Source organism: Chenopodium quinoa, unplaced genomic scaffold (assembly GCF_001683475.1).
Source record: "Chenopodium quinoa cultivar QQ74 unplaced genomic scaffold, ASM168347v1, whole genome shotgun sequence".
NCBI classification, from domain to species: Eukaryota; Viridiplantae; Streptophyta; class Magnoliopsida; order Caryophyllales; family Amaranthaceae; genus Chenopodium; species Chenopodium quinoa.
The window spans coordinates 89,866-116,393 of NW_018745676.1; the positions used below are offsets into that span (position 1 = coordinate 89,866).

The following is a 26,528-nucleotide window of genomic DNA, read 5'->3' on the forward strand; positions in this document are numbered from 1 at the left end:
TGAAAATAAAAATCGAAAAAAAAATGGAAAATGGACAATAAAAAAAAAACTGGAAAATATAAATAACAAAATGGAAAATCGAAAAAAAAAATTGAAAAATAAAAACAGAGGAAAAAACGAGGAAAAAAAACGAAATAAAAAAAAATTGAAATCGAAAAAAAAAACTGGAAAAAAAAAACGAAAAATAAAAATAAAAAACTTGAAAAAAAAAATCGAAAAAAAAATGGAAAATGGACAAAAAAAACAAGAAAATATAAAAAAAAAATGGAAAATCGAAAAAAAAAATTGAAAATAAGAAATAAAAAAAAATGGAAAATCGACAAAAAAAAACTGGAAAATAGAAAAAAAAAATCGTAAAAAAAATTGAAAATAAGAAATCGAAAAAAGGGAAAATCGACAAACAAAAAAAAAAAAAAAAAAAAAAAAAAAAAAAAAACTGGAAAAAAAACTGAAAAATAGAATAAAAATGGAAAATCGAAAAAAAATGGAAAATCGACAAAAAAAAACTGGAAAATAAAAAAAAAGAAAAAAAACTGGAAAATCGAAAAAACAACTTGAAAATAAAAAATCGAAAAAAAAAACTGGAAATTTAAAAAATATATTATTAAAAAACCAAAAAAATAAACTTTAAATCGCCAAAAAAAATCAACAAAATTGAACCAAATATAAAAACAATCGAACTTAAAATGGCAAAAAAAACGCAAAAAATAAATAAATAAATAAACTTACCAAGTTCCTTGAGGTAGAGGAGAGAGAACAGAGAAAATGCTGAGGAGAGAGAAAATGTTGAGGAGAGAGAAAATGCTAAGGAGAGAGATTTAGGGTTTTCTTTTATTTAAAGATTGAAAAAGAGTTATTAAAATTACAAAAATGTCATTACTAAAGGGGGATTTTAGATGGTTAGATCAAAATCATTGAACGGTTGAGATGGATTCTTATATAAGATTGGATTCTTATATAGAGGAGGGTTCTTATATGAGCCTTCCTATATATATATATATATATATATATATATATATATATATATATATATATATATATATATATATATATATATATATATATATATATATATATATATATATATATATATATATTTACACACACACACACATATATATACATATATACATATATATACATATATATATATATATATGTATATACAGATTAGTCTCACCAAAATAAAATTAAGTCGTCTCCCCAACAATGGCGCCAAAATTTGATAGGTTATCGTACACCTGTCAAAAATAAATTCCTAACAAAACCAACTAACAATGTAGTAGTAGGGTCGAATCCACATAGAGATGGCTATTTAATCTAACCTTTAAAAATTTGGTGAAACTAAACTATGTCACGAAATTGGGGTAGAAAAGTAGTCTAAATTATAATAGGAATAAAACAATTAATAAAAAGATCTAGGGTTATGGTTCACCATGTTTATAGTTCTAAATGAATCATATGTCAATAACAATTCAATCAATCATTTATCTAGAGCAATTGCTAAGCCTACGGTCGGGTCTTAACGCTCTCAATTCAACATATGTAGTTCGGTCGCTAACATAATCAGAATTGCTAATTGTAGGTAAGCCTCTAAAGTAAGATCTTTCGATTCAAACTCTTATTAACTATAATTAATCAAACAATTGATCAGGTTGCAAGATTAACAATAAAACACTATCAATTAGAGAAGTGAATAATCAAAATAATAAAAATATCAATCAAGATTTATCATATAATCATGAATTCTCAAACCCTAGAAATAAATTACTCAAACATGGAAGAAATAATTAAAACTAGATCTAAGGAATAAAACATAATTAAAAACAAGAATTAAAAATAAAATACCTCAATGAATTGAAATAATAAACCCAAGAATCATCCATGGAAGAATCCATGGAGATGCCATGAGAAACTAGGGTTCGAGGGAAAACTCCAAAGAATGTAAAATAATAAAAGATATAAAAGGCATAAGGGGAAATAATAATCCCTTGAAGTATTTATATTATCCTAAAACTAATCTAAAGATAAATAAATAAAATAAAATCAGAAAAATAGCAATTACATAAGTCATATAAACGATTGGTCGTCGATTTAAAGGAGTCTTAATCGAAGAAGGTTGTTGCGATGATGGGAAGACGAGGCCTGCTCCTGCTGGGCGCGGAAACCAGCGGCCGCTGGTTATCCATTGGGCCAAGCAGAAGCTGCTCGTGGCCTTAGAGTGCTGAGTTACGGGCGCTGGTCGTAACTGGTTTGCAAGGTCGTATTTCAGGGGCTATATCTTGAGTTCTAGGAAGCTTATAAGGATATGTGACCTATCGTTGAAAAGCTATTCAAGTCTAGTTTCCAACGCAATTTGAATCGCCTCAATTCGATCTGTAGAACTCAAGTTATGATCAAAAGAGTGAACAAGAGTCAGTTTTGCCACTTTGTAAAATATCGTTTAACTTCGTTTCTAACTCAAATTCAATTCCGAAAAGTGCCTAACGATAATTGATAATGCTATTTTCATTTCTCATGCATGAAATCCTCAAATTCAACATCCACGAACATGAGATCTTTGATTAATGAACTCAATTCATCGACTTCCATTCAAATATCATCTGAATCAACTCCAAACACTACGAAAGCGTCCAAATGACTCTGAAATCACCTGAAACATTAAGAAAAACACAAACGAAGCGTAATAGAGCACAAAACAAACTATTTATGCAATTGTGGCCTAAAAAGCTTTTAAAAAAACCTAAAAAGCAACTATAAACTTAGCATAAACGTGCCTATAAATCCTATATAAATGTGATTCATCATATTACAGGGTAAAACATAATAATCAATTACCAATGCAATAATTAATCAGATCAAAAGGCTTTCGCTACGCATTACAATCAATGAATTTATCTACCGGTATTAAATCGTATCTCGAATTTTAACTTAACCATTTATAAATTAACTTGCCTGTTAAAAGTCTGAAACTAAGCCTAACATCAATTCTCATCTCTTGAATCTTGAATCAATATTGCATAACTTATACAATTAAACCAGACCTAATCTAATTGCGTAGCATTAAATCAATCAATAGGAAATTAATCCAGCATTGATAATCAACAATAATAATTTACCCCTTCATATTATTTATGGATCCACAAAACCCAAGAAAATAATCTACTCACACATAATTAAATCTAAACTAAACAAAGCAATTAAACAAGACATGATGAATTAAAGCAATTAAGTTACTAAAAATAAAAAGGGAAGAATTTGTTACCAAAATTAACGGAAATAATGAATTGAATAAACCAAGAGTTGTAGGGAGAGAAACAAGAGAGAAGTCTAATCTTTAAAATTTAGTAAGAGAGAAATTAGCTAATGAAAGAGATAATCTCTCAAAACTAAACAAAATGTATTTATACTAAGCTTTAAAATCCTAATTAGAAACTAAATAAAAAAACATCGAAAGTTGCTTCTCCAAAACACGCGGCCGGGGTTAGTCGCGCCTTTTTCTTCTGAGATGCTTCTCTCGGGCCCGGTCCAGGGCGGAGAAGGTCTTTGGACCATTAGACTCGCGCCTTCGAGCGAGCCATCACCCGGCCGGGTGGAGCCTCTTGGGCAACTTGGACTTCCGTTTGGGCTTAATAACTTGGCCCAAACTCTAATTTCCTCTTTGAGACTTTAATCACTCAGTCCAATGCCTCGTTTTCTTCTACGCCGAGCCCTTAATCATCGATTTGAAAATTCTAACCGGTCTTGGGCTACGAAAGAAAGTCGTGATTCTCTAATGCTCGTAGTGGCTCATAATAAATCCGGGAAAATGCTCAAAACCTGCAATTTTCTATAAACCAATACCAAAACTATGAAAAACACTAGAAAACACATATTAGTAATAAAATTGGCTCTAAAGAGCAAAAAAATACTCCTAATTATGATCAAGGGACGCAGGTAAATCACTATATAAAATAGACATATCAACCACAAATGTAACCTCCGATCCTCGTCAATGAAACTAGACAAATATATACTTTTGTGCTCCATTATTTCTTTTTCTTCTACTAGTAGTTCATAAGATTGCTCTAAAATTGAATTTGTAAGATTATCACTCAGTAAAGATACAATTCTTTTCTCAGCTACAATAGGTGACTCTACTCTCTCCTTCTCACAAGACATATCTTGTAAACCACATCTCTCATCACGTCTTTGAAAATGTGCATCAATTCTATCCAAACAGTCATTGAATTTCGTTATTTCATCCATAAATGCTTCAAATAAACTTTGATTTTCCATGATAAAGTAGATGAGAAAACACAAAATCAGTCCAGAAAGTTGATCGAAAGTGTGAGGATCAAAACCCAATCAAAACACGTCGGAAATTGCTAAAAAATTGTGGAAAGCTAGAACTATATGTCTCCAACACTCGACCAAGATTTTAGCCATAAATTCCTAGCCAATAGGTTGCAGTTTTAATTTTTCCAGAAGAGTCAGAATTTTCCTGATTTTAACCAGTTTCCAAAAACGAACCCGTTTAATAGTTAACTAATTCCAAACATTCTGAAATTTCATAGGTGAAAACTAGACAAAAAGTTATCCAATTTGGGAAAAAGAATCACCCACAAAGCGTTAGTAACGAAGGAGAACGAAGCCAAACAATCTAACCTACAAAGCTGTTCTTTTTAGGCCCGAGTTATGCCAAGATTTTGTACGAGTCTGCACCCTTTTCCCTCGTCAAATAGCAGTAGTAGTAGCCACACCAAGATGATGAGCTATTTTGAGTTTCTTTGAATAAAACTCAATCTTTAAACCTTTCTTGGATTTTTATACGTTTATTATGCGATTATGATGTATGTGTTTTAATTAAAGAATTTTTGTGACACAATGATAAAACTCCTAAGGATCGATTGAGATGCGATAATTGAAACCTCGGTTCAAGAATCAAAGTTTAGCACAACAGCAAGGTTTAACAAACCATAAATACAAGCTAAGCTCACGATTTTCATATGATAATCTAAACTCAAATCTTTCTAGTGATTATATAAGGAAAATAAACTCTGGAACTTTCTAAAAACAAAAGATAAACTAATTTCAAAACTTAATCTATCACAATAAAAGATAGATAAACTACTAAATACTATCTATAATAACCACCCAAAGGATAACTATTATTAACAAAAGATATAATTTTAATGGCTTTTTTCCGTATCCTCTTGATATGCATCATTGGGGGGGGGGGGGGGTGGTGTGGGGGAGGGGGGGAATTTGAACACCACAGAGCTAGGGTTGTTCATCGGTCCAAGACCGGACCGGATCAGACCGACCCGGATTGGACCGAAGGCCGAAAATTAGAATTTTCAGAACTGAAGATTGGACCGATTGAGTTAGGATCGAACCCGGACCGGACCGAAAGAATCGGTCCAAAACCCGGACCGGACCGCTTTAGACCAATTTAAGAATTTTTTTAAAAAGAATACTAAATTTTTAATGAAGTTAAGGACAACACAAAAAAAGTATTGAAAAAACTATATTATAACGTCATTTTTACGTCTTTTTTGTATGTTTATTGCAAAAAAAACTTATAAAGTTAAAGTTTTCTAAGCTTATTAAGGATAATTTTAACCATTATTTAAGGGGTTCACACATATTTTTAATAGAAAAATCGGTCCGGTCCATAACCGATTTTTATAGGGTTTTGGATAGGACTGGACCGAAGACCGGAAAAATGAATTTCAAAACCCGAAGACCGGACCGATTAATTCGGTCCGGTCCAGGGTGGTCCGGTCCATTTTTTTGGTCCGGACCGATTTATGAACACCCCTACACAGAGCTGCAATAAGCAACAGCAAAAACTACACCTACACCAAAGATAGGCAGACCAATTGATTGCTTGAAAACGAACGGAAGCTAGTATTTACATTCCATTCAATGAAACTTCATATCCTTTACAATTACCGCCCAACATAAATGAAAGCAAACCCCAAAGGTACAAAAAAAATAGGGGTAAGCCTGGCCTATTCACATCAAATAGCAACATACAAAGCCTGGGGCCAATGTGGGGTGAATTCCTACCAAGCACTATACTCAGGTATAATTGATAACCAAGTTACAAGACTGGAGCAGCAGCCCAAAGTCGTCTCAGAGCCAGTATGATTTATGGTCTTTGAGTCTGGACCTCTGTTTCAGCAAACCTAACTCTCCTTCGTTCTTGTGTATGTTTTCTTTGCATCTGTGCTACAAAACTGTACAAGTTAGCCTAACCTGCTATGTACAAACTACAACCGCCTGCTTGCTCTAACACCGTTGCTTTGTCGGCCACTTTGATTCCTCCGCCCTCCAGTCCAATCTTCATTATCATCTTCATCTTCATCCTCCCTGCTTATCATTCGGCTTGCTTTACCTCCTCTTTTGGAGGTTGGGCGTTTCCTTTTAATAATGTTTGCTGTGTAGGCTGAGTAGTCAACAGTATCTTCCTTCAGTGCATTCTTGAATTCCTATTAGTCACAAAAGCAGGGAACAAACAAATAGATCAAGGGATCAGTGAAACCACATACAACCCTGTCCCTAACATCTTGAAATGTTTATGCATACCCTTTGAAGTGAAAGGGTACTGAAAAATATGTAGAGTAATTTTCCATACTGGTTACTCATCTTTGTACAATATATTTTCCCATTAGAATATTCCAGTTCTCATTATTTTCCCGATCTATATCGATTTACTGTTGGAAAAGGAAGCTAGGAAAGGCAGGTATGCAGTTACAACCTTCAACTCAGGTATTTGGCCAAGGGGGGAAGGGGGGGGGGTGTACATGTAATAGTACCTGATATCTCTGGGTCAACTCTTCAGACGTAGAGGGCATATTAACGTTTATGACACCAATGGTAAAAGGAATATTCTGTCTGGAAAGGGCCTCTCCAGATTTGGGAGGATCAGCAGGTGAAAATGCCTATTAAAAAGAATTGCACTCCCAGGTTAAACAAGGTTATTTAAAGGACAACTAATAATTAGTTTAAGCAAAGCACAAAAAAAATTAGATTATAGTAGTCCTACTTGGCATCGAACATCATCCAAGTTGTACATAATCTTCAAGTGCCTCTTCAACTTTAAGAGAAGCTGAAGTGCCGTAGCTGCAAGACAGAGAGCCTGCACAAACACCAATTATTAGGTGTGAGGCTACTTTGATCTACTACAGAATTATTGTAAATTGCTTCTTAAATTCAACCTGTATTCTCTGCTGATCATCTTCTGCGAGGACACAAGGTCCAGTAGTTGTGTGCACAGTTTCTTCATTCACCGTAGAATGAAAATGCCCATCTTCAGGAACCTCAACTTGTCCATTTAACTCAAAAGATACAGAAGATGCAGAGAGAGACCCAACAGGTAACTCTTGCAAAACACTCCCATTTTCTGTCAGGACCTTATGCAAACTTCGCTGGGAGAAATGGGATTCAGCTTTTAGACTTGCTTCCAGTGTCCCAGATCTAACTTGATTCACTCTGTTTATGGTGTAAATCAAGTAAAGGGGCTCATCAGGGGTTGTGAAAGGGAGCAAAGCAAGGATTTCCGTACAGTACCTAGACAATATTAGATGCAACATGAGTTAACAAACCAGTGTAAAATTAAAGCTCACAAAGTAGCAGAGGGAGAATAGCCTACATCAAGAAAGGGACAACTGTTTCACTCCAGCTTGGATTATCAAACTTGCGAATAACCGAAGACATGAACTTATTTCTAGAAACACGGTTTCCCCGTATAAGTTTGTATATACGAGAAACTCCTATTCTCGCATTTGCAAATGATGCATCCTCATGTTTTCCCTTATTTTCAGCAACATTGAATTGGATTTTAGAACTTGAATTTACAGAATTCTCATTCATTGATCGTATAAAATTAAATGACAACTGCAGTCCATCACCAAGGCGGCTCTCAAAGAAAGCTGGATACCTGAAATGATTCATCAGATAGTGAGCAGGAGCAAAGAATAATAAATGTAAAATACAAAGTGTCAGAATAGTACTTCTCATTCATATTCATTAGCAGATGGTGTGCCAACTTTGAGTTCACCTCCAAAGGATCTGTTTCCAGAGCAATGAGGTACGGAACACAAGTAATTGGGTGTACAAGACCTTGGCGCAGAGCAACTTCCACAATCTGCACAGAGCAAAATACAAAATGAAGCAATAAATCATGCACTGCAGGCACATAAAAATAGCAGACTTGCAGTCAGTATTGCCTTTTAACAGTAGGCACAAGGTAAGCTTTTGGCAAAGAAAAGCACATATAAAATGTGATTGCGAATCTCAGACCAGAACAAAAACTCAAGCGGCAAATAAACACATTGATGTTTAAATCTAACATTGACCACAAATTGCTTGAAACAAATGGTAGTATGATTTGTTATGTTCAAACCTTACACAATCATTATAATATTTGATGCAGAAATGGCATGTAAAAATAGATTAACAACAACATAACAACAAAATCTTAATCCAAAAATGATTTGGGGTCGGCTAATATGAATCGTCAAAGGAACCGTCCAAAAATACAATGCCAAAAACAGAAAAACAAATTTATCTAATGCAGAAAACACTACAAAGTTATTTGGTGGAGTCCAATTAATCATCAGATTACAATCCGACAAATGAATAATGAGTCAGTAAAAAAAAATTAGCCAACAAAGCCCATTGAATGACCAGTTTAACGCAAAACCAAAAACAAAACCAAAAAAAAAATAAAAAAAAGAAAAGAAAAGAAGAGCGATAATATATCAGTCTATCACAAACTATTTATTTACAAATACCAAACATATCTACTCACACACGCTTGATAGCTCGAATGAAGGATAACTTTGCAACGGCTACAGCAATACCTTCTTTGAAGTTAAACTACCCCTAGTCCAAGGTAAAGTGAATTCTCTGCTCAGAAGCCATCCGTGAAGAACTAGGGAAGATAAAATTTTACATATACCAGTTCCACATGTCTAAGAAAGTAAGAAATAATCCCTCCAGTGCATGAGTTGAATTTGTTAAGAAAATATGTAAGGGTTTGTTTGGGAATTGAAAATTATAGAAAAGAGAAAGTGGGTGAACGGTTTATTTAAAAGTAAGTGATGTGAGAGGAAAGAAAAAAAAAAAAAAAAAAAAAAAAAAAAAAAAAAAGTGGGGAGGGTGGAGATAGACACAATAAAAAAAATAGATAAATAAATAAAAAAGTATAGAAGATTTCCAAATTTGGAATTGTTGCACTAAAAAAACAGCCGATTAAGTAAAGTGTTGGTGTTTAAAAAACAAATAAAAAAATAAAAAGTATTTCGATTAAGCATTAACATCCTCTTACTGCATTCGACAATCTACAGCACATGAGATACCAAGATCTAAACTTTGGCACGTATAAATTAAATATTTACCTTCAGGCCAGATTGGCGAATTTGTTCATTTGTGTCCAAGCATCTTTCCAAGATATGGTTCCAATAAAGTTGCACTATTCCACCACAAATGTTTGTATCACCAGCACCTGCAGCAACAGGCACCACAGAACCACCATCGTGGGAGCAGTCAACCACATTATCTTCAACTGTATCTGAGCCCAACTGACTTTCAGCATCAAGGAGATAATCATACATATTCTGCAGAGCTTGCAGCTGGCGATCATATCATATTAGAAAGGGCCAAAGCATAACCTTTACTAAAGAGAGTAGGAGGAACAGGTAGGCAAAGAAACAAGCCCTTACCTTCAGACGAGCATCACAGCTGGAAGACAGCGTTGCAGCTAAAATTTTTCCAGTATCCTTCTCCAACATGCATTCAGGTCTAGCAATCAAAAGAAATCCCAGTGCCTGGAAAGTGCACCCTCTCTATGAGACTATGAACATATTTATTAAAATATTTCCTACAGTCACTATGAGAAGAAAGACCCTTACCTGCAGAGCTCTGACCTTTATACCAAAATCATCAGCTAGAAGATACTTCTTAAATAAACTGATACTGCTACCAATATCAACACCTTCAGTAGATTCCCTTAACAGGGTGCTACCATAGCGGATCAGAAGCCCAAGACAAAACAGTGACCTGCCAACCTGCTACATAATTTGAAAAGGTAAATTTGATTCAGAAGCAGTAAGGTTATAAATTCTATCCTACCAACTAAGAAAAACAAGCAAAAGAAAAGAACATGAAAAACTGAAAAATAGACAATGCATGCATTGTAGGAAAAGGTAGAAACTACAAATACGTAGCATAACCAAAGCTACATAATACATAATATCTTTATATTCCAAGTCAATGCATTACATTTAAAACAGTGGATCCAATTATAGTATAACAATCATTATTTTGTATATGCTAAATTTAGGATCAGGAATCCTTCATCCAATAAGATTCAAGAGCACATCAATGATGATGTACATCAAACAAAATTTATATGAATTAGCTCAGATTAGTGACCAAAGCGAAGAGATTAAGGACTGAAACAAGAGATGAAGAAAGAAAAAAGAGTAAAAAAGGACAATAATGAGTGAATTAATGCTAACCAAGGTTGTAATCACCAAATGCAGCCTCGCCAATCTTTTGAGAGGAATACTACTCTCCTAATACTACAACTGATCACTGATCACAATATTCTACACAATGATTTTAGCCTAACATTGCTCCGTATGTTTTGTTGGATAATATTCCTTCAATATAAAGCTAGCTTGCTTCTCTTCATAAGACAATTGTTTCACTTGGCTTTTAAGTTTCCTTAATTTGACCTTTTAAAGTACGCAAATTTTGCAATATAATACATTACTACCTAATTCCCTTTGCTTCACATTAATTTGCGACGGGGGAATAAAAAGTGAGTAATTGGTGAGAGACCACAAATAACTATGTAATCAACTTAGAAAAACCTTGTAAATTACCCACAATCATGGTTTGAAATGCCACTACAATCACGAATGCGATAATGATTATGGTATCGGAGTTGATGCATGAACTAGATCGCGATTATGTGACATGAAAGTGGTTTAAAATTCTCTTTTTGAAATTATAGTAACAAAAATCTAGTATAATCTTGAATATATTAAGAGTTTTTAAGGACATTATTAGAGTATTGACTAATGAGTAGAGAAAAGTTGCGTACTTGTCTAAATAGCTAGGCATCACATGTGGTTGGGCCAAAAATCAACCACGAACCCATAAATGGTTTTAAAGACCAATACAATGCGAAATAAATCCGTACGATAGATTTGAAAACATATGCAACTCGGCAAATAATACGTTGGGGCCGATTTTTTAGTTTTACACCATGCCCACGGTATCATGTGAGCAAGGAGCATAGAAACGTACCCGTTGTTTGGATCAAAGGAAATGGAGGGAAAGGAAGGGAAGGGAGATGGAGGAATGGAGTATCTTTCATTTAGATAACAAATGAGGATAGAAGGGAATAGGAAGGGTAACAGATGCAGGGTTTAAATTGTAAGAAATTGATCTCTTCAATAATTGAGAGATTAGAAGGGAAAACTTATCATTCTTCCATCCCCTCCCTTTCCCTTCCCTCCCCTTCTTGTCCTTCCTTGAAAAGTATAATAACTTTAGATAGTGAAAAAAAAAAAAGGTGAAACCAATCACAAACAATGTGAATAAAAAAAATTTGTGACAGGTGTATCTTAGGAATTAGCTGTGTGAAAGGGATGTTGAATTTCCTTAAGAGAGAAGATCGCTACAGTACGACATTGATGACACTTCCTTAAAATAGTTGTTGAATATTTAAATAATAAAGGAAATATATGGAAATTTGATATGAATACAAAACAACACATTGGTATTATATATGATAACCGTAATAGCTAAAATACCTTAAAATGAATACATAATAAGGGTATTCAAAACACCACAAATGGAGTCGTATGTGAGTACAAATGTGTGGTACACTATGAGGAATTTTAAATAGAAAAATTATCTAAAAAAGAAAGATTTTGTTCATTAGCTTGAATAATTGTGGATCAAATAACAATGGGAATAACTCCCTTTGTCCCTATTTAGTTGACAGGACTGTCACAAAGTTTACGGCATATTAATTGACTTTGGTTTTTTTTTTTTTTTGGTGAATTGATTTTGGTATTTTTACATGAAAATTACTTTTATATGTGAAAGTTAGTAGTGGTGTAACTTGTTAGTGTAGTTAGTGTGCTGTGGGACCATTAGTTTTGTTGGTGGGAGTGAGATCATTTTTTAATTATTTTCATAGAAGTTAGGAAAAAAGTGGGACTCGTATCAAGTGAAAGAAACAATGTAAAATTAATGGGACCATTCCTTTTTAGGAAGGAAATAAAAGTGTGTCAACAATAGGGAAACCCTATAAAGAAAGTTTGTCAAATGAATATAGACGGAAGGAGTATGTGATATGAGTATCTTTTTTTCTAATCCAACTACGCCTTAAAAAACAAAATGAAAATTGGGTATCAAATACTTCAAAGATGTTTGCCAAGATTCAATAATTATGCATTTAAACAAATTTAACATTCAAAAAGATATTATAGCAAGTTCAAAAATTAGACACCAATTCCTTAAGAGTTCGTTGATTCAATAGAGATAATCAAACATTGTAATTGGGAAACAAAAATACTAACCCTTTGTTTAGATCGAAGGAAATGGAGTGAATGTGAAATATTTTACATTTGGATAACAAATTAAGAAGAAAAAGAATTGAGAGGAAGAGAAATAAAGGGATTAAATTGTAAGAATTGATCTCTACAACAATAGAGAGATTTGGAAGGAAAACTCATCACTCTTCCCTCCCTCCCTTTCCATTCTCTCCTCTTCTTTTCATTCTACGTTCTTTATCCAAACACACTATAATCCAAATTACAAGCTTGCCAACATTCAAGGTTGGTGTTCTCCCAATCAATAATTCTACTTCAGCTTTTCTCACTAACCCTCAATATGCTACTCACCCACCTTTCTTCCTTCACAAATACCTAACTTGCTCTTTACTCCAACGCTCTTAACTAGAATAACTAGATTATTCCTCTTGTTACTAAATCTGAAGAATATTTCCTTTATTGCCATCTACCTTTCTTCTAGTCATAAGGTTGATTCTATATACATTGTTGTCTCAATGGTTGTTGCAAAGACTCACCCTAAATCACCTGTGCTCGTCACATACAGCAGAAAATCACCCAAAGAAAACGCAAAGAATAAGTGACAATGAAATGAAGTCAACAGATGCTAGAATTTATAAGAGGCTGTAGGGGTCTCGTAGCTAAGAGTTTGTCATAAAGAAGTTTTGTCATGGCAATCATTAGTTATATATAAATAAGGGAAAGCTGAAAGCGAGGCGTGCTGAATGTAGAAAGAAAAAAGTACTGGGAGGATTTATCAGCCTTCAAACAGTGATAATTTGTAATTGTTGGTTACACTGATCATCAATACAAGTGGTTAATCCTTCCCTAGGTTAATCGTATTGGCTGAATTTCTTGAAACTAGTTTATTACCCATTCGACACATGGATGCTACTAGCTAAATAGAAGCTTGCAAAAAAAAATGTAAGGAAATGAAATAAATTTGAGTTTTGACAAGTGAAAAACATTATATTAATGACATGTAGTAGCATCAAAATCCAAACTAGTGTAAAAACAAAATCATTTAAAATGACTTAAATTACATATAGAATATATACATAAATATTCATTTATTTTTTTTGACATAACAAACACGAAATTATATTAACAATACCTTTTTAAACCCCTTGAAAAATTATCCTTTTTTAGAAACTTATTCATCAAATTATGAAACTAGATCACAATAAGTGAGTTATCATCAAACAATAACTTTTGTTATTTGCTTTTTGTAAAAGACTTGATTCCTTTTCTTTTTTGGGGTTATAAATTACATAATTACAAACCTTGCCATTTCAAAGTAAAATAATCACATAATTATAAGGGGAACTATATTAAGAAAGAATCAATTAATAATTGTTCAAGGACTTATGATATTAAATTTCAATAAGAGAATTATCATTAGACTACAACATATGTTACTATGCTTTTTTTATAAAACTATATTCCTTTTTTTTGGTAGATATTACTATGTATTCTAATTTACGACTTTACAATCCCTGTCATTTCAAAGTAAAATAATCACATAATTATAAAGGTGAACCACAATAGGAAAGAATCAATTAATATTCAATCATGGATTTATAATCTATGGTATGTCAAAATACTTCAATTTTTGGCCAACGAAATTCAATATCTAATACAGTAGTCATGAAATTTAAAAGTATGATAATCAAGCATGTAGTTAATTTTATGAACATTTCTTTCTTTTTTTTTTTTTAGGTAAAAGTTCCATCCAATGTTCAACTGTCATAAATTTAAATTTAAACACATTGACCTATTTTAAAGGAATAACATAATAATTGTAGTAGCGGCCATAATAATTATCTTTAGGAAAATTATAATTTGAAAGAATTTTTAAGGAGAACAAATTATGGATAAAGTTTAAAACATATGATGATAAAAGGTACAATTTGGTGGGTACTTTTATATTATTAAAAATATAAAGGATATTGTAGGAAAAAAAAAGAAAAAGAAAAGAAAAGAAAGTATTTGTATTTTAGTCAAGTGGTTCAAAATCTTCTAATTAAGAAAGTGTAACAGAAGATGGATCAAAAGATTTTGGCACATATAGAAAAGAATAATATAGTAAAATAAATTTTAAGTTTTCTACACAATTTAAATTTAAAAAAATTTATAGTTAAAAATATCAAGGAGAATAACAGATGATCAATTCTGCCAGGAAGCATAAGATTCTAGTCAAATGAACAGAAAACTTTTCCAAAAAGTAAAAGTTGAAATATAAAAATAAAGAGAGAGAGAGAAGTTGGCTCTCTATTAGTATAGAATTATAGATTGCTAACAAACATACCTAATTCTTAGTAGTTGTTTCTTTAATTGTGGTAACAAAGTAGGTAGCATCACTTATGTGTAGTAGATATAATGAAAGAATAAGAGATAAAAACTACACTAAAATAGCTGGAGGGATATAAAATTGACTTATATTAAGATAATCAATGATCACAAATAACTTACACGATACATGCTCATTCACTAAACAAATGTAGGCTTAAGGCCAAAGGTGCTTTTTTCTATTAAGGACTTTTTAAGCAATGTAGGACTCAAGTTTACCAAAATAAGTATGAACAAATCAGCTTACCCAACCCAAATCCCAGGCAGTTAAAAAATGAGGTTAAATCAACAAAAGTGAATAATAAATAATAGTGATAGCAATTAATATAATTAATTAAACTGAATTGAATTGAAAAGGTGAAGAGCTGACAATTAAGTAATCGTAAAAAGTTCAATTAACAACAACAATAACAATAGTAATAACAATTATGAAGCTGAAAACTAATTAATTGAACGAAAATTTACAAAATAAATCTAGATGAACAGGGTCAAAGTCCATTCCAGCCCATCCAATTTACACATCACCAAGCAATTGTCATCATTTAGACAAAGATGACATGTATGAGAAACTTTAACATATATGATACAAACATTCCCAGCAATCTAATAGCAATCATAATAAATGCATTTTGTTCAGATTTCGAATACTCAACGCTTGTAATCTTGTTAATACTCAGTTAGCTATAACTTACATCAAATGAAAACAAATGAACAACGAAATTTTGATATTTTACTACTCATTGTGCACACACATAAATTCCAAATCAGACAAACCTTAGACAAGCGTTTTAGGGAAATTAGTTAACTTCTGCTCAATTAAAGTAACATCAAAGATATTGGATAGTAGCATTAGAGATGGCGAGACAACCCTAACAAAATTGGCAGGAGCAAACCTGTTTGTTATCAACACCAAGAGCATCCAAACGCTTTTCGAACACCTGAATCAGAAACTGAATTAACCTAGCTCCCTTTCCACCAGCAATTTTATTCAAAGAGCAAAGACACCTACAGCAGATGGGGATGTAATTTCATCAGATGAGGTTGTGCATAAAATTAAATGCACGAGAAAATTAAAATGATCCCTGCACCTCACAAGCAAAGGGATTATTTTATAGCCCATTTTCTGAAGACCCAAAGAGTTACAGGTAGTTTTACGGGTCATTAAGAATTTTTATCACCTTTTAGACTTTACTCTCTAAAGTCAAACTTAGTTTATACAACCAACAGCAAAAATAAAACAGAAACCATAAAATGCTTCTTCCAAGATAGATTTCACTCTCTATAGTCAAACTAAAATGTATCACAATAGTACAAAATAAACCAACAAACCTTATAGCACTTCAATGAAAATTCGAAATCACCTTGAGCAAAGTATTTTTAAACATAACTCCTTTTAATGGGTAATGATGTACCTGAAACTGCCTCATGTATCTCGGACATTTCACTATTAATTATTTCAAAACACAGAAGCCTGATTATTTAATTATTTTCAGAGACCACCAAAACCTACTTCATACTCCCTTGATTCTACATTTTTCTAACCACTCTATTTCATAAAACCTGCCATTTGGAATACAGAATGTGCTATTAATGCAACAGTATCAGTTTTGAAAGCAGCTCCTTAATATATGTGCAAATCATTGATAGACAGTTATATGCAAGAAGGAATAAATGGCTTGTCAAGTTGTCATAGATTGTCTATATTTGCTATTTTTTTAAAATTATCAACTATAAAGACCCAGCAATTACAGTTACAATGGCAACAAGGATACAAGACTGAATAGCTGAATAATAAACAAGCAGGAAGTATGTTTACTTGATGCAAGCATGTACAACTGTCAAAAAGGAATGACGAACAATCATCTGCTTCAGATCCTGCTCGAGTTCTTCAACTACACTTTGAGGCAACTTCCGCAGTAAAGGAAGAACAGCATCAATTATAAATATAACACTTTCCAAAAGCTGGGCCATAACTCGATTATCAACCTTATACAAGAACAAAAAAATCATCAAACAAGGAATAATGTAACTTCAGCATCACCTCTCCCCCACCCCTCTCCTCCTCCAAAGGAAAGAGGCTGTGAAACAGCACAAAAAAAATATATATGTTAAGCTGAATTAGCTCTACAATTTCTATAAATTATTTTACTTCCTAACACTATGCAATAGAGGACGTTGAAACAAAATACAAAGGTGAGAACTTGACCGTATGACATGCAGAAGGTTGCAACTTGCAAGAGGATATGGGATACAATATTCTGAACTTTCAGTGAAAATTACTTGGATAGTATAATTATAAATCACTAAGAAAATACAGGGAAAAAAATTTCAATACTCATTACATCGCTCTTTACTTATAATTTTTGACAGGGTAGTAGATAAGTTACATAAGTTCATACCCTTTTATACAAGGGAATAGCAAAAACAGCACTTTTCAGTAACACCTAACCCTGCCTTTTTAGAGCATTAAGGGAGCGAATGGTTCAAGAAAGGGAAAGATATTTAACAAAAAAAAAATGAGGAAGAAAAGGTTAGATGTCAAGTTTGTCTTGTTGCTTGTTTTACGTCTAAGGAAGGGAATCACTCAATATTCCACCATTCCCATCCCTTAACTCTTCCACAACCATCCTTGCCCAGGAGAGCATAGATAGTATGATGAGATGAGCAAATGATCTCAAACTCTTCACAACCACTTCTAACATCATGTAGTTTATACCTCAACTGGTTTTCCAAAACAGATCATAATGACTCCCACGCCGAGTAAGGATCTAAGCGACAGGTTAGAGAGAGTCTGTCCTACAAGTATATTTTTAAATACCATTTAAAGGAACAAGCCCATTATACCCAGCTCTCAGCAACTATTTTATAGCTTAATCATCTGAAATTAGAACCACGCAACAAAAAAAAGTTAGGTTTAACACATTCATCAACATTTTCTATCTAAATTATAATTATAAGATATAAAATGAAACAAGTCTTCTAAGTATTCTCATGACAAACGCGATCTAAAAGAAAAAACACCAAATGAAAGTAAAAAATACACAACAAACACTCAGAGGAATAGAATAGTGATTAGTGAATAGCATATGCAAATTACCTGATTCTTAAGATATGGCTGCAGTGTGACAACAAACTGGGAAGGATTGGAGGCAGGTGCACAGAGTGACGGATCCACGACACAAAAAGCATGCAAAACCGTCACATAAGGAAGTATCCGCAACTCCCCTTCCTCAGAGTTCATTTCCTCTACCTGAAAAATGTTCATATCACACAAATGATACCAAGTTTACTCATAAAATATGCAGCAAGAATACCTGTAAAATTCTTTCAAGTGAAAATTTGCACATCATTTCACAACGCTTGCGCACTGTCGCCAGTAATACAGGATTAACCCCAGTTCCCTTCGACTGAGGCAAGAAATCAAGAGCCAAATTGCGTTTGATAATAGTGACAAGAGGTTGATGATTAGGCATCTTCCTTAACATGTCAACTATCTGTTCAGTCTTTCTAGCCACCTCTAACGGCACAGAACTATCATCTGCAAAGTACTGTCTCCCAGCAGGTTCTTCAAACCAGAATTCATAAAATGTTTTGCACACAAGATCCTGTTATCAAGATAAATGTGATGCATATTATATACAGCCTAGAAAACAAGATCAGCACAGCAACACGTAGAATTTTTCAGAGAACAATAACGATATTTATGCAAAGTTCTCAAGTCACACATGCAACGGCATTATAACAATCTTTCTGATATAGGAGTCTAGATAACTACAAATCCACAAAGACCTAACAAAGTTTTGGCAAATGCCTAAGTACAAGGTGCAACATAGAGCAGGCTTAGTGGCTCAAACAACACATGACATCCTATGTAGCTCCGACATAAACTGAAGTAAGCTAAATGCCTAACATATTAGAATGCAAGATAAACTCTGTTCATTTTCTCAACCCTTCAGCTTTGCTCAAAGATGACTAGATCCAGACTGCTTACCTGTACGGTGGTGATTATTCAGTTTAACACCACTCAACTTGGAAAAGATTCACCCTACCATTTTCTTTTCCATTCATTTGTGGTATCCATGTCAAAGACTTGACATTTCATAATGGCCTATGGGCCAACAAAAGCAAAATTGGCATAAAGCAGCCAGGTTTTCCACTTGGACAGAAACCTGTTTCAGCACTTATAAACAAGTTTGACCAACGCATTTTTCTTTCCCTCCAAAAAGTTCTCTCCTATGCCTCCTGCCAAGTTTTATTTATTGTTTTCTTCTGCCACAATATCCCACATTCCCACTTATACGGCTCATTGGATGCTCATCCTATTGAACCCCCCCCCCCCCCTCTCCAAAAGAAAAATTAAATTGTTAACACTATGGGGGAAAAAAGAACCAAAGAAAAAGCACAGAAGATGCAACTGTTGCATGAAAGCTTCACCCAACTACTGAGAGACAAGCACCCCCCCCCCTTCTTTCGGCTCCCTGCATCCATCCACGGTAATTTCAGATTTTCTTTCTACCACTATTTTCATGTGCCAAATCCCCAAATTCAGTTGTTTCAGCCAAGAAATCTCATTTCCTTCTTAATCTCCATTTTTTCTTTTTCATTTAAAATGTCTACTGTGCAACACATTATTGCCAAGTAATGCAAAATGTACCATTGTGTTTATATCCCCTTGTAGTTGTGTACACCCATAAACCAGGATAAGTCACAGCACAAAATAAAAATAGGAACATGCAGTGTGAAGCTTTTTAAAAGAGTTAGGCAACATGAACAGATTGAACATTACCTAATCATACAAGCCTGTTTTCTTTTATTTTCTTGGGGGGGGGGGGGGAGGGGGGGAATGGTTGGGGGTTGGGGTGGAGAAAGACAAGCCTGTTTTCTTTTATTTTGGCATAGTTCCTATCTGCTTTAATTTACTTCTAGATATGTACTCACATCCACTGTAATTGTTTCATTGAACCTCCATTTAATACGCTTCACTGAGGGGACATCCTGAATCTTGGCAGTTTATCCAGTTCCAGATTATGACTAGCGAGTTCAATTACCACAATAATATTTTAAAAAGAAAAATGAAGATTTACATTTAACATGCTTGGATATTGGATAAAAGCTTAAAAATCATAAATCATAGTATAGCCTATACCTGAATACTTGATTCTTCATCACTTATACGGGAAATGATCTCAATGCAAGCAGGTGCAGATTCCACAAACTCAACATTTGATGTACACATATCTCGGATAATTTTGATCGCTCGTTTCCGAACACTTACCCCAGTATCCTTAATTCTCTCCGCAACCTTTTCAAAATACTATGATACATAACACACAATAAGAAACTGCTCCAATAAATCACACAAACATAAAGGATATGTAGGAGAACTCATACATACTTGCAACCCAACATCTGGATGAGATGCGATATGCCTTCCAACAAGTTCTAAAGCAGCCTCTCTAACAGATATTGCAGAATCACAGAACCTTCCTTCAACAGCAAGTTGAACACGCTTATCACGCAAGACATCAGGATCAGCCTCTACAATTATACTAACCTGTTTAGTTGGCAGCAAAAAAGAGTGGTCAGCTACTCAGTAGATGTCCAAAATCCACCAAAGTAAGAAATCAGGACAAAAATCAATATTAAAGGAGACAGATACAAAATAAGATGGATATCAAATTCACTTACAGCACGCAATGCCTTAGCCCTAATTACAGGTGAATTGTCTCGTAGACTAACCTGAAATGAGTTTCCAAGTTAAAAAGGAATGATTCATTCAACAAAAGATAACTGGAAAATATGATAACACTAACCAAAAGCATGCCAAGAATAGTATCAAATCCTCTGGAAAATGAATTATTCTGTCCAAGACACAAAGTTATCTTTTTAATGGAATCTCTGGTTAACATCGATGACAAGGCCCCAGAATCACGAATAACTGCTTTGGATTTCAATCTGGCAAGGCGATAGCAGGACTGCTGCTGATTTTTTGGATCATCTTTGTACCAGAGGCAGAGATACAACCTGCAAATATATAGTAGCTATAAGGCACAACAGATTTCGCACCACATTATCAAAACATCACTACAGTAAATTTTTTATAACAAAGACTTAAGCACTTATCTACAATTAACGAACAGTGAATATTCAAGCTGCGGTAGACAGTTACAACAGCAGGAGAAAATCACATTTTAACTAGAAGAAGCAAATCAGCTTGGTTCTTCTGATGATCCTTTCCAAGATACTTGGAGTTGAGTATAGAACCTAAGTACCAAAATGAAAAAAGACTAAATGACAAGTACCATAGGATCAGATTAAGCAGATACATACCAACGGGCAAAAAGATGAAGATCATCAGATGAGCCCATGTCCTCAAGGTAATTAAGAAGCATCTGTTGAACAATCTCCATCTTTGAAGCAGACTCATCAGACAAATTTTCTGATCTATTATGATTGTTTTTGCTATCATCCTTGATCTGAGATTTGCAGTATGATTGTAACACTATAAGTTGCTTTTTACAGAGACAGCAAGGGCACTGCCAACCACGTGTAGAGATGTCATGTTCTCTGAACCCCACACAATCAGAATGAAATGGTCTCTGACAACCTTGACATATCACTAAAGCTTTTTCGACTACTCCACCTAAGCAAACAGAGCATGTATCTGTCTGTTCATTCTCATTTACACTTTCCCTACCTAACAGCTCCTGAACTATCCAAAAGTTATCACTATGGCAAAGTACAGACTCATGCTTTAACCGTGCAGCAATTGTACCAAGAATATCAATCGCCAATGAGCGAATAGAAATATCTTTTGATTTTGGACCAGCATTCTGAAGCAACAAGACACAGAGAACCTGCAAGCAACCATCTTTAGATGTGGAAAATTTTAGAAGCAAACGTTAAGCAATAAGCACCAATAGTGGAATTCTTACTTCTAAAATGAGGGAAGCAGCAGGGTACTCTGGCAGATTCAATGTAGTTAGCAGATCAACCACAATATTCTCCATTATCACCTTCACTTCGGATGCCTCTTGACTTTTACTTGTAAGCCGCTCAAGTACATGTGTCCAAAATGAAACGCATGCCTCTGTGGCTGCCTCATTGCATTGAACAAGGTAGTTTGTTTCAATAGTAGTTTCAAAGATGGCACTGGTACTTGATGTTTGTCTCAAGGCTTCAGGAAGATTAGCACTATGGAGAACTAACTGAAGCAGTAAAGCAGTAATCATTTGAATCTGCTTCTGCTCTTCTTCAGGTAAATGATATGCTCTGGCAGCTCTTTTTGAGAATGGAAGCTTCCATAGAAGTTGAATTACTTCATCAACAACATAGCTCCTATGCTGAGTGTATGAATAGAATACCTGCAATCCCAATGACAGAAAAAGTTAGATCTGTGGACAGAACCATTGCAAAATTAAGGAAATTCTAGGTAAATGGAAAGTCAAAATGCATTGTTTTTATACCCCACTGATCAGGCTCATAGCCTTCATTTGCAAGAGTTGAATATTGTCAACCAAAAATGTTGACAAACACGTTTTCACAAGCTGCAAGATACAGCTGTCTGAGAGGCGTTCAACTAACAAGAGGTCCTTGAGAAGACCAAGGATAGTACAAAGCTTTTGAAACACAGTGTTCACAGCAGCTGGAATCCTAGGAGTCAAAAAACACATACAGCATGTCATTGTTTTTTGGAGACAAAGAAGAATATCTAAAGATCAATACACAGTTCAACAGGAAGCTTAAAGCAGAGAGAACAATAATAATAATAACAGAATAATAAAAATAAAGTATAAATTAACACTTTACAGCTGCATTGAATTGGGTGTAATCACTTAGAAGAAATCAATGACCATAAAAAGCAAATTGCAGATGCAAACTCACCTGCTAGCCATAGTTCTTTTCACTTTTACACTTTTAGTTATACGCCGTTTTTTGCTTGCAGAACCAAACTCAGCCTCGACATCTGGATCATCTTCCCCTGGAAAGCTAGTCTCTTAGTAATGATTATCTAAAAGCACATGCCTAAATTTGAGATATAAAAGGTAAATAAATGTGGATCCATAACAGTGGGTTGTAATTGCCATATATTTACAAAACAGATATTGACACAAATTAAAAAATAAAAATAAAAAATGGTCCAGCACTCATCTTTTCTAAGCCACCTACCTTCAGCAACTCTGTTATCACCAGGTCTATGCAAAGCGCGATATGATGGATCATAAGCTGACATCATGTCCATGACCTGACGTCTGGTGAACTCGAGAATTCTCTCAATAATCTAATAGTAAGAAGATCACCACTTAAATTTGGTACAAACAGCTATTCTCACAGTACTTGACAAATAACAGATCAGGGTAAAAAGGAAAGCAAGCAATATACTACACTTTTGAAATTAAATAAAATTGGAAGAAAACATACCTCTTCCTTATATAGTTGCTTTGGCATGTCATTAAAAGCCATTACAGCCAGAGCGGCATGGATAGACTCCAAAGCACAGAGAATCGATGAAACATCAGAATCTGACTGAAAAAAAATTCACAGAAGTAATATGATGTCAGAAAACACAGGACACAACTCACCAAAAATTCTTATAGCGCAAGAGAATATACCCCCTCCACTCCCTTCCCCCTTACATCCAGTGGATTAGAGAAAAGCATTACATATTAACTTACATTTTCACATTCATCAATTGATAGGCCTTCAGCGCGATGAATCTGATGGTCTAAAACCGTCAATAGTCTCACAAGAAAGTCAACAGGAACTCGATGTACCAATTTTTCTTCTCTGATAGTCAATATCTCCTTCACGACCATACGAATGTCAGAGGTGGGTAACATTAACCACTCCGACTCTTCTCGCTCTTCACCAGGAATCTCAGCCCTACTGCAAAAGTCCTCCAAAAAATCACAGAATCGCCCAATCATAGCATCTGACAAGTTTGATCAACAATAGTCTTAGTGTAAAAAGTTTATAGAATGAAACACCAAGATGCCAATTCCAGTTATTGGTAAACTATACTAACCTCTTTGTTCACTGAAATCTGGCAAAGCAGATGATGACACTCCCTGGGTTCCTTTCTTCTTAGCTCTTGTTTTTTTAGATGATGAAGGTGCATCCTGAAATTCAGCTTGCAATTAAGAAATAAAAGGGTCTTGTACAAAATGTTTAAAAATTAAAAGACAAAAAAATGAAAGGATCGCATACATCAACAACATGAGCATGATGGCGCATGTGTCCTTCTTCACGGTCTCCATCAACTTGACAGGATACATGCTCATTCTTCTCATAAATGTTGCGATCAGACTCCACATTAGAGATTCGCTCTTCAAGAGGACCTGAGAAACTTGAACGAGACGATAAACAATAAGGGATAAATCTTCACCACTTTCATCCAAAATGCACAGGAGACTAGTCATGGGAGTAAAAGGTAGAAATATATATCCAACTGCCTAATCCCTAGGAAGACAACTAAAGTCTAATATGTGATTTCCTTGGCCCATTGGCTTAGAAAGCCAGAAATTCCATGCTATGTCCTTTTATGAGCTAATAACCCTCCTTACATGATGCATCAATGGAGATAGCCCCGAAACAACATTATCACTAGGAATGCCTCACACAAAATCCACAACAGCACACATTGATATTAACAAATTGTTCCAGTTTAAAGGTGTGATGTTCCTGACTAAAATCCTCCTCCAATCACTCAAAATTGGCTTCCTCGCCTTTTTTTACTCTTTTGACATAGTTTTCTTCTGAGTCATGTTATAATACATCATAACCACTTTATTTTCCCTTCAGCTAAGGCCGTATGAGGAACAGTGTCCATACGCCAACCTAATTTGTTGGGCACTCCATTCTATCCCACCCTCGAGAATATCTATCCAGCTAATATAATTCACACTCCACAAGTTCAAATGGCTGCATAGATTGCACACTCGATTCCTCATTTGATATTTTAAACCAAAAAATGAAACATCTAATAAGCCACCAATTGTATACATATATTCTCAAGCCCATTGATAGAAATGATCACGAAAGTAAACTAGAAGTGAGATACATCAGCACCGGTTCCACAATGCCTAGAATTAATCTTATCAGTATTACAAATCAAAAAAATAAAATAGATAAATAGTATCATAATCAGCATTTGTCTCTCATTGGATTTTATCACAGCCAAACATTGACGAGTAGAATTTTTAAAATTGTTGATGTATATTCGACATTTGTCTCTCGTTCGGATTAAATTATTCATATAGCTGGAACGCCTCCAATGAATTGCCATATGAAACTACGCTTACCTGGAAGTGTACACTCGAAGGCGTCACGATTGCATCGTAAAACCTCCTCGCAAAGATCCATAGGCGCCATTGTAGAACCAGAACCTGAACTCGCATCATTTTTAAGAATCCTGACGAATTAAACACAATGTAAGACTAACAGCAACAGCAGCAAATAAATTCAAATTTTCAAACCAAAATTCCAATCACTCAAAAAAATCACCTCAATTCACATTCAAATTCAAAGCCAAACTCAAATTCAACAGCAAAAAAAGATATACAGAGAAAAATTAAGCACATACAAGTAGGAAACATCAGTATGAAGCAAGAGATCAGCGATTTTCGGAGCTTGAGCAAAGATATCACGGCGATTTAGCGGCCGAGAGAGGTGATCATCGAAAAGCCGAAGCTGCTCATCGGAAGCACCGCAAAACGGCGGAAGAGACGGCAGAGGTAAGCAAGGCGCAACCTCGGAGTGTAGAGTGTTGGAGAGAGTGACGCCTCTTTGAGTCCAATCGCTGAAATTGGTGCTCATTTTTCAATGAATTAAAGCAATTGAAGTGAAATTTGGTTGGAATTTGATCATCAATTGATGAAATTCAGTGAAATTGGAATTTCAATTTCTGGAAAATTAGGGCTTTGAAGGAGAGAGAAGGAGTGAGAGAGAGGTTGAAGAAATTGGGAAATTTTGAAAGGAATAAGCCCTAGAGAGAGAAAGTGAGGTAGAGAGAGAAAATGATGAAGACTACACAAATTACAAATGGCGGGGAAAATGTGAAAAATAAAATTAAGTGGTTGATTTTTGAGGGTTTACAGTAAAATTGAGTCCACTAATTAGTAATTTAACCGTAGTTTGAATGTTTGATTTGAAGAAGAGGTCAGCTAGTTTAAGAAAAAGGTCCGACTTAACTTGCCTTGTTGCCCATGCGAAGCTTGTATGGTACAATTGGAGATGTGACTTTACTTGGGAAGTTATATCTCTATTCAAGCTCAGATACATTGCTTGAATTAGAGATTTAGAGGTATTCCGTACTCCGTATTCTCCTCCCGTGTTTCTCGTCCATGTCGAAGGAACCTTATTAGACATCTTTTTTAAGTGATACTTTCTCGGTTGAAATTGCAACTTGGCTGACGTTTGAAATCGGGTCTTAAGGCCGACAAAAGTTCCTCGAATAAAATTTCTAAATAAGAATTATTTTAATTGGAAAATCAATCAATCACCGAAACCCAAAAAAATGACAACTACTGCATAATGGTATTGGGTTTAATAATGGACTAAAATCTCCCTAAATCATCCTTTATGTTCCTAGTTCACCAT

The 26,528-nt window shown here is 34.4% G+C and overlaps 1 protein-coding gene across 2 annotated transcripts; it reads right to left on the minus strand.

Moving 5' to 3' along the window:
- Nucleotides 1–5,827: 5,827 nt before the first annotated feature.
- Nucleotides 5,828–25,917, minus strand: LOC110717321 (sister chromatid cohesion protein SCC2-like). 2 transcript variants are annotated; one of them, XM_021895982.1, is made up of 28 exons: nt 25,513–25,917; nt 25,232–25,341; nt 24,138–24,268; nt 23,956–24,049; nt 23,606–23,862; nt 23,352–23,456; nt 23,100–23,211; nt 22,815–22,911; nt 22,397–22,583; nt 21,866–22,294; nt 21,261–21,787; nt 20,744–20,954; nt 20,619–20,669; nt 20,326–20,484; nt 20,077–20,244; nt 18,245–18,535; nt 18,028–18,180; nt 16,747–16,916; nt 15,824–15,935; nt 9,903–10,058; nt 9,714–9,818; nt 9,390–9,623; nt 8,001–8,134; nt 7,640–7,927; nt 7,206–7,557; nt 7,034–7,126; nt 6,804–6,929; nt 5,828–6,476 (listed from the first exon to the last, which is right to left on the minus strand). In XM_021895982.1, exons 1-28 carry the CDS (start codon nt 25,743–25,745, stop codon nt 6,258–6,260), a joined length of 5,304 nt encoding a protein of 1,767 aa, XP_021751674.1. In that variant the 5' UTR covers nt 25,746–25,917; the 3' UTR covers nt 5,828–6,257. The 2 variants fall into 2 exon arrangements, with proteins under 2 accessions (XP_021751674.1, XP_021751673.1); XM_021895981.1 differs by having other exon boundaries at nt 9,903–10,061.
- Between the last annotated feature and the right edge of the window lie 611 nt (nt 25,918–26,528).

Excerpts from the sequence above, each read along its gene's own strand:
- LOC110717321 (XM_021895981.1), bottom strand. The coding sequence starts at position 25,745 with ATGAGCACCAATTTCAGCGATTGGACTCAAAGAGGCGTCACTCTCTCC. Across the intron at positions 25,342-25,512 it reads CATACTGATGTTTCCTACTT|GATTCTTAAAAATGATGCGA; the intron begins GTATGTGCTTAA and ends TTAATTCGTCAG. Across the intron at positions 7,127-7,205 it reads ATGATCAGCAGAGAATACAG|GCTCTCTGTCTTGCAGCTAC; the intron begins GTTGAATTTAAG and ends GTGTTTGTGCAG.